The sequence below is a fragment of the Musca autumnalis genome, unplaced genomic scaffold (genome assembly GCF_047663935.1).
Source record: "Musca autumnalis isolate F117 unplaced genomic scaffold, ASM4766393v1 scaffold_2, whole genome shotgun sequence".
In the NCBI taxonomy this organism is placed as follows: Eukaryota; Metazoa; Arthropoda; class Insecta; order Diptera; family Muscidae; genus Musca; species Musca autumnalis.
Genome location: NW_027411755.1, coordinates 29,965,503 through 29,974,180, shown reverse-complemented (window position 1 = coordinate 29,974,180; position 8,678 = coordinate 29,965,503). Strand labels below are relative to the sequence as shown.

At 30.5% G+C, this 8,678-nt stretch overlaps 1 protein-coding gene across 1 annotated transcript; it reads left to right on the top strand.

Moving 5' to 3' along the window:
- The first annotated feature begins 1,231 nt into the window (after positions 1-1,231).
- Positions 1,232-3,276, top strand: LOC141392616 (protein I'm not dead yet-like). The gene is made up of 8 exons (XM_073965546.1): positions 1,232-1,396; positions 1,458-1,622; positions 1,757-1,882; positions 1,944-2,231; positions 2,425-2,519; positions 2,585-2,859; positions 2,933-3,070; positions 3,136-3,276. The coding sequence occupies exons 1-8, from the start codon at positions 1,266-1,268 to the stop codon at positions 3,223-3,225; spliced, it is 1,308 nt and encodes a 435-aa protein (XP_073821647.1). The 5' UTR covers positions 1,232-1,265; the 3' UTR covers positions 3,226-3,276.
- Positions 3,277-8,678: the final 5,402 nt, after the last annotated feature.

Here is an 8,678-nt window from a genome sequence, read left to right as displayed (position 1 = left end):
TAAATCGTGGATTTTTTAAAAATTAATTTTTCATAAATCGTGGATTTTTTAAAAATTAATTTTTCATAAATCGTGGATTTTTTAAAAATTAATTTTTCATAAATCGTGGATTTTTTAAAAATTAATTTTTCATAAATCGTGGTTTTTTAAAAATTGATTTTTCATAAATCGTGGATTTTTTAAAAATTAATTTTTCATAAATCGTGGATTTTTTAAAAATTAATTTTTCATAAATCGTGGATTTTTTAAAAATTAATTTTTCATAAATCGTGGATTTTTTAAAAATTAATTTTTCATAAATCGTGGATTTTTTAAAAATTAATTTTTCATAAATCGTGGATTTTTTAAAAATTAATTTTTCATAAATCGTGGATTTTTTAAAAATTAATTTTTCATAAATCGTGGATTTTTTAAAAATTAATTTTTCATAAATCGTGGATTTTTTAAAAATTAATTTTTCATAAATCGTGGATTTTTTAAAAATTAATTTTTCATAAATCGTGGATTTTTTAAAAATTAATTTTTCATAAATCGTGGATTTTTTAAAAATTAATTTATCATAAATCGTGGATTTTTTAAAAATTAATTTTTCATAAATCGTGGATTTTTTAAAAATTAATTTTTCATAAATCGTGGATTTTTTAAAAATTAATTTTTCATAAATCGTGGATTTTTTAAAAATTAATTTTTCATAAATCGTGGATTTTTTAAAAATTAATTTTTCATAAATCGTGGATTTTTTAAAAATTAATTTTTCATAAATCGTGGATTTTTTAAAAATTAATTTTTCATAAATCGTGGATTTTTTAAAAATTAATTTTTCATAAATCGTGGATTTTTTAAAAATTAATTTTTCATAAATCGTGGATTTTTTAAAAATTAATTTTTCATAAATCGTGGATTTTTTAAAAATTAATTTTTCATAAATCGTGGATTTTTTAAAAATTAATTTTTCATAAATCGTGGATTTTTTAAAAATTAATTTTTCATAAATCGTGGATTTTTTAAAAATTAATTTTTCATAAATCGTGGATTTTTTAAAAATTAATTTTTCATAAATCGTGGATTTTTTACAAATACTTTTGTTTTTCAAAAATTCTTAATCAACTCGTCGTCTACAAAGAGTCTTTGTATCTCTAAAGACTCCCTTCAGCACATCTCTAAAGCCTACCCTTTGGATTACTATGATTTCCTCTTTCATGACTTCCTCCCCATATAAAGTCTTCTTTCTGCTTGCTTCTCCTTAGTCTTCAACAGATGTTTGCATGTCTTATACCCAAGATAGTCAAATGGTGTTTGTATTATCCTGTTTCATCGCCATTGCAATAGTAAATAATAAGTTGGATCGTGTTATTGCCTTGAGACTCTTAAAGGGAATTGGAGTAGATCCATTAAAGTAAGTCCACAATTTCAAGTACTTTTTTCAACTAGCTAAGCACTTTTTTGAATCCTCCTAGGATATCAACGTATTTGATGGTTTCCGCCTACATTTTGTCCATCTTTATACCGAATGCTTGTGCCTGTTCTCTTATGATACCCATTGCACGGGCCACGTTAAATATTTTGGATGAGCTGGGAGTATGTAAGGCTGTTGAGGATAACGAATTGGAAAGCGATGATGAGTAAGTACTTGGATTTTTAAAGGTTTTTAGAATCAGCCAAAGGCCACATAAAGCGTGGGGTTTTTTAAAGATCATTAGTTGCGTCCCTATTTTCTTTAGATTTTATCCAAATTCTATTTAACTATTTCTTCCAGACCTCCACAACCTTCGAAGGTGGCAAATGCCTTCTACATTGGCATTGCCTTTGCTGCTAATATTGGTGGTATGTTAACCTATTGGTATTCTGAATCTGGATATGAGTTCTTAGAAGAATTTAAAAAGTGGGTATTTTGAAATTTATTTCAAAAATCTATTACCTTCAATTAAAAAACATTCTTTCAGCGAAAATTTGACAACTACTGAATTATCTGTTGAGATATCCATAGTTCTGCTGATATTTACTATAATTTATCTTCAAGTGATATTCTTGAACTTATGGCGTTCAAAACGTCCAAGAAGAATATCATTTGATAATGGTTCGATAAGACCAACATTGGATGTTTTAATCCAAGCTGAGTCGGAAGATGGTACATCGAGTAGTGTTATTACTGGCGCCCTGATGACAGTTTATATTTGTGTATTGATTGTCGGCAAGTTTCTGACACACATGGAAGTTTTCGAGATTACAATGTAGGTTTCTATGGGAGGAATATCTTTTAAAAGTCTACTGAAGTTAAAATTTAAGTTGTTCTATTATAGAAGACTGTTATAAGGCCTTTTTCCATTAAAAATACTAATGAATAGACCTTCTGCAGCTTTTCTAAAGATAGAATACCTTAAGCTCTTCCATGGATGAAACACCTTCTAAGGCTTTCTTTTACAGCAACATCAAATATTCTACTTTCGTTATGCTGATATGCCTTTTGGCCTTTGTTTGCCCAAATAACTGTTCATATATGAATTATTTCTTGTGCCGAGGTAGGTGTGCCTTTATAAAGTGTAATTTTCCGAACAATTCCAAGCCTATATTATTGTCCCAATAGCTCCAAACGCCTATAAAATGTCATCAAGTATATTACCCTGGTCGATAATACCAAAGATGATGCCTTGGAATTATTTCCTTGTATATGGTAGCAGTTTAGCTTTTGGTGTAGCTCTTGAAAAGTCCTATTTGCACATCTATTTGGTGGAACATTTGGCGGCTACTAATAATACGACATTGAAACTGATGGGATTTATGGCTGTATCGATTCTGTTGAGCTTGCTGGGAGCAAATCATTTGGTTTCCAGGTTGTTGATGATATATGGTGTGAATTGGGTAAGCTAGAAAGAGATACTTTTTTGATTGATCTAAGTCGTTATTGTTTACAATATACTTACCATTTATCCAGGCCTCAATGACTAGCAGCGATCCCACATATTTTGCTTTGTCCTTGGGTTTTACATCCAGTTTAGCATTCATGCTGCCCATTAGTAGTGTTTCAAATTGTTTTGCTGCCGGTTGGGGAAATTTGAGATCCAAAGATATAGTGAGGCAGTCTTTCCAATTTTATTTAATTAACTTAAAACCCTGTGCATCGTTTGTAATTTGCAGATGATTGCTGGTATTGGTCCAACCGTTTTCGGTTACTTCTTGGTATTTGGTGTTATAGAACTGGATAAATACTTGGCAGATATTTTTTAAAAAATATATTTTAAAAAAAATATAATTTAATAACGACAAACAAAACATTAATTTAACGTGTTTAATTTATAATAAAACTGTTATTTTTCGTGTCGCCCTGTTATAAACGGTTATTGTCTTTCACCCTGTCATTAATGTTATCGATAACAATTTATCGATGTATGTGTCAGTAGTGGGTTTTTATTTAAAAGCATATTTTTGGGATTAAAAAGCAAATATGTGCATTGTTTTTTCCTTTTTAGTAATACCCCGGTTACACTTAACTGGATTAACCCAGTGGGTTTGGATTTCAAATGTCAATTCTATAGCGCAAACGTCAAAAAAAATCCTTTCAAAGTGGGTTAAACCGGCAAAAAACTACAGTGTAACCGCACTATAAGTTTACTTTTACGAAATCCACTCGATTTCAACGTCAATTCCATTGCTTAAACGTCAAATGTAATCCAATGGATTTCAGATGAGTTTTCATTTGGCGTATACGCAAAGGAACTGACAGTTGGAATCGAGTGGATTTCGTAAATGTAAACCAAGTATTATATTTTGAGCCAGCTGATAACATATATATCATTCACATCAAACTGGGTTTAATAAAATCCATGATTTGTGTTATCAGTGATAACTTATCACATGCCTCCTTATTAAACGTTTACATTTACGAAATCCACTCGATTTCATCTGTCAATTTCTTTGCGTATACGCCAAATGAAAATTCATCCATTGAATTTAATTTGACGTTTAAGCAATTGAATTGACAGATGAAATCGAGTGGATTTCGTAAATGTAAACTTACTATAAACTACATATTATTGATTTTTACTTTAATTTTTGGTTTGTCGTCACAGCCCCTCAAGTCACCACTGGAAAATAAAATGTTCTTTTACGAGATTTTTGAATTATTTTCAAATTTCTCATAAACTATTATTCATTCCTTTTGGATTATGTTCTCGCCATAATTTATATAAGCATATTTTACATAGTTTTATTTATAAATTATTATTTTTTCACTCTGTAGTTGTATCGCCGAATCGAATCGAAAAAGTACAACGACAGAAAAATATCAAAATATCCCTCTTCTCGCACAATATTCGTCGGCGGTGTTAAACTTAACTGAATGAGGAAAAATGTTTTCTGCGGTGATTACTTGTTCTGCTTTTTGTTTTACATTTCTTTTTGGTTCCGTGAGTTTTTCTATTTTTCTTTGGCAGCTTATTCGATTTCATGTTATCGGCAGCGCTGCCACCGGAGTGGGAATATTTAATAAAATGTACTTAACATTTCGCTTATTTTAGGCTCCAGTGTAAATGAGGTTATAGCTTATTTACTTCAACCAACTCAATTTCATTGAATATCCTGCATATAAAGCTGAAAACATATCCAACATTTGAGTAAATATTTATGTCAAGAATAAAAGACAAAGTACTGCTAAGTTTCACTTTTTCTTGATTCTTCTACTAGAAATGACACAAAATTTTACTCAAACGTTGGATGTGTTTTCAGCTTAAGATTTTTAGGATCAGCAAAAGTCCACGTAAATCGTGAAGGCCTCGACACATAAGAAGCATGGCATTCTTGCTGAAGTCATAGGTGTGTTCGTTTACTCAACAATTTGTACAAATTTGTACAAGTTCAGTAACTTCTTGTAATCGCCTAAGGTCTTTCGAATTGTACTGTAGAGTAAACGAACAACATCCAGTAACAATTTGCACAAATTTTGAGTAAACGAACACACATCATATCTGATAAAAGACTAATTCTACGTTTACATTTACGAAATCCACTCGATTCCAACTGTCAGTTTCTTTGCGTATACGTCAAATGAGAACTCATCTGAAATCCATTGGATTTCATTTGACGTTTAACCAATGGAATTAACAGTTGAAATCGAGTGGATTTCGTAACTCTTGTGCCAGACACTGAAAATAACACATGAAAATATTTTAGCTTTTAGGAGAGAGTGGAGGTGAAGGATCTCCCTTTCTCCCTTCTTACCCCTGCACTATAGGTAATTTATTTATTTATTTATTTCAGTCTTAAGAATATTATAAAGTATTCCTTACAGACTATGCCTGAATATATTAAGTGTTATATAAATTTAATTAAAATTTAGTAGAGAAATAAATTTAATCAAATTTTGTAGCAAAATATAATTTGAAAGATTCTTTTGAAATGCTAAACTCTATATATTGTTTATATTTCTTTTGAAAATTTATGCCAATAGCATTAATATAACAAAAAGCTCTTGTCAGTGGACTGTGAAGAGCATAGTTAACGCGATGAAGTGGAACATTAAATACATTGATGTATCTCATTTGCCTAGGAGGTACATACAGCGGTATAAGCGACAACAAATCAGGCGAGTCAATAGCGTTGTTAATTATATCAAAAACAAAAAGAGCAGAATGCAAGTTCCGTCGGTCCTCCAACGTTTGCAAGCCCAGCAGTAAACATTTTGAAGCATATGCTTCATGATCATTAAACGTAAATGTTCTTAGAGCAAATTTGATAAAAACACGTTGCAATCTTTCAATTCGAGATATTTGAGTTTTAAACAGTGGATCCCATATAATAGAGGCGTATTCAACTTTAGATCTAACATAAGATGTATAAATAACTTTCAGAGTATATGGATCTGAAAAGTTATAGCAGTTTCTTTTAAAAAAGGCCAACATTCTATAGGCCTTCGGCAGAATATAGTCTATATGAGGTTGGAAAGACATGCACGAATCAAAAACAACACCCAGATCTCGAATTGATGTAACTGTTGCCAAAGTATAATTACCCAATGTAAACTTACACTGAATAGGATGACTAATTTTATGAAAGGAAATGTGGAAGCATTTTGTAATATTAAGCGATAATTTATTATTCCGGCACCATAAAACAAGATTATCTAAGTCTAGTTGTAAACCAACAGCATCAGACAGAGAATTTATTTGACGAAAAATCTTAAGGTCATCCGCATATAGTAGAAATTTGGAATTTTGGAAACATAGTGCAATATCATTAATAAATAAATTAAACAACAGAGGCCCCAAAATACTTCCTTGAGGCACTCCTGATGTTTGTAGATAAGGATTAGATATAAATCCACCAACATCAACTCTACAAATTCTGCCGGATAAATATGATGAAACCCAACGTAGGAATGTCGAGTGAAACCCTAAACATTTTAATTTAGATATTAATATAGAATGCGGCACTTTATCAAAAGCTTTTGAAAAATCCGTGTATATTGTATCCAATTGACCACCTTGCTCCAGTGAAGAAATACAATGCTCACTGAACACTGTAAGGTTAGTAACTGTAGATCTACCAGAGTAAAAACCATGCTGATTAGGCGTAATAATAGCTTTAGTTAAGAAAAATATTTTTTGGTAAATAATATGCTCAAAAACTTTAGAAATGCAAGGCAATTTTGATATTGGCCTATAGCAAGTGACATCACTTTTTTCCCCATCTTTGAAAACTGGTGTTATTAGTGATGTTTTCCAACATGATAAAAATAAACCATCTTTAAGCGAAAGATTAAATATATGAGTAATAGCATAGCTAATACTATTAGAACAATTTTTTAAAAAATAAGAACATAAACCGTCAGAATCAGATTTAAAACTGCACTTAATTTCATTTATTGCATCAAGGACCTCATCTTTGTAAATCTGCATGCAACCTAAGTTAATATTAGGTTCAATTATATGACCTTCATCATAATTTGACGAAGGAGGCTCAAAGTTGGATTTAAAAAATTCTGCAAAAAAATTCACTGTATCTACACCCGACTGCGAAGTTTTTCCGTTGAAGTTAACATTCGCTGGAATATCAGTATGTTGAAGTTTTGACTTTATAAAAGACCAGAATGATTTAGGATTTGATTTGATTTCATTTTCCTTATTAAGAAGGAATTGCTTATAAAGAAAATTGTTCAGGAATTTAAATTCACGCTGATAGTGAACAAACATATCCCTATCCCGAGGGTCATTGAACTTTTTGAATCTCTTTTGAAATTTGTTTCGGAGATTTTTCAATTTCTTAAGATTTTTGTTGTACCACGGCTGTCTGTACTTCTTACATTCCATTAAAGGCACGTATTGAGAAAGAATATTCACCGTTGTATTTAAAAAGATATTATAACACTGTTCCAAAGGATAATCAGCGAATAATGAATCCCAATTAAGAGAATCTAATATAGTGTTTAGCATGTCAAAATTACAGTTCTTAAAATTGAAATTTGGAGAATTACATGAAGAGGTAAATTGTAGATATTCAAAAGAATCAATTTCAATAGCAAGTGGGTTATGATGGGCATTAGGTGGGGAGATCATAATTAATGGCTCAACAAGTTTATATTTGCAATCAATAGAAACAAAAACAAGATCAAGATTTGGCCTGTTTTTGAGGCAAAAATTAATAGCGATGGATATGTGGGCTTTTTATAAATTTTTAATGCTTTATATGCAAAAGTAAGATAAAACAAAGAATTACGCCGTAAAATTCGTATATAGCGAACATCGGTTATAAGAAACTACGTTTATAGCGAACAAAGTTTTGTGTTTCCAAATAATTTTTCTTAATATTTGCACACACATTCATCTTCTTAAAACGACCACCATTATAACGAACAAAAATGTTTACCCCGCGAGTAGATGTTTGGTCTGTTCCTTTACTTTTGAAAATGGTAAAACTGGCAAAAGTAGCAAAAGTTGAAAACTGCTACAATATGAATTGTATGGTACCTGAAGTAAAGGAACGCTTTTCGAGTAAAAAGTGCTAAAACTTGAAGATTCTTGCACGTAAAGGAAGAGAGCTATTTTTACAATTTGTTAGGATTTTCAGGCCCGCTTTTAAGCACAAGCGGATAGCGACGAATTTAAGCACTGTTTAAAATATTGTAACATATGATATTTAAAAGTAAGCTTTAATAAGTATTTTACAGACGAACACGGTTATAACGAACGCCGGATATAACGAACAACTTTTCTTTTTCCTACCCCCTATTCTCATTTTACCCATTTTATTCGTTCCAACCCAATGAACGCGGTTAAAACAAAACAAAAACGGTTAAATGAACTAAAGTACTGATCAGACAAAAATTTTTTTAAACATTGATATGCTTAAAAAATGTTGATTCGCGAAAAGATCTTTATAAATATTATTTTTTAAGGACCAAAGAAATCAGGCAATCATAATCCCTAGTTAGAACATATTACGGCTATAATTAACAAAAATGTTTACCACAACACGTCTGTACATTTTTTAGAACACATGGAGAATATTTCTTTAAAGAAAATGTCTTTTTAGTTCAAATCGGATGTTTTTTATGTGTTTAATATTTCCTTCACCAAACAAAAAATTAAAAAAAAAAATATTTTTTCTGCAAGGAGGGCACCTTCAAAAAACGCAAAAAATCGCACCTTGGTAATTATGTAGTTCATTCAGTACCCTTTGCTGAAGAT

Coding starts and splice junctions, on each gene's coding strand:
- LOC141392616 (XM_073965546.1), top strand. CDS start 1,266: ATGTCTTATACCCAAGATAGTCAAATGGTGTTTGTATTATCCTGTTTC. Junction 1,883..1,943: donor TTCTTAGAAGAATTTAAAAA/GTGGGTATTTTG, acceptor ACATTCTTTCAG/CGAAAATTTGACAACTACTG. Junction 2,860..2,932: donor TGATATATGGTGTGAATTGG/GTAAGCTAGAAA, acceptor CCATTTATCCAG/GCCTCAATGACTAGCAGCGA.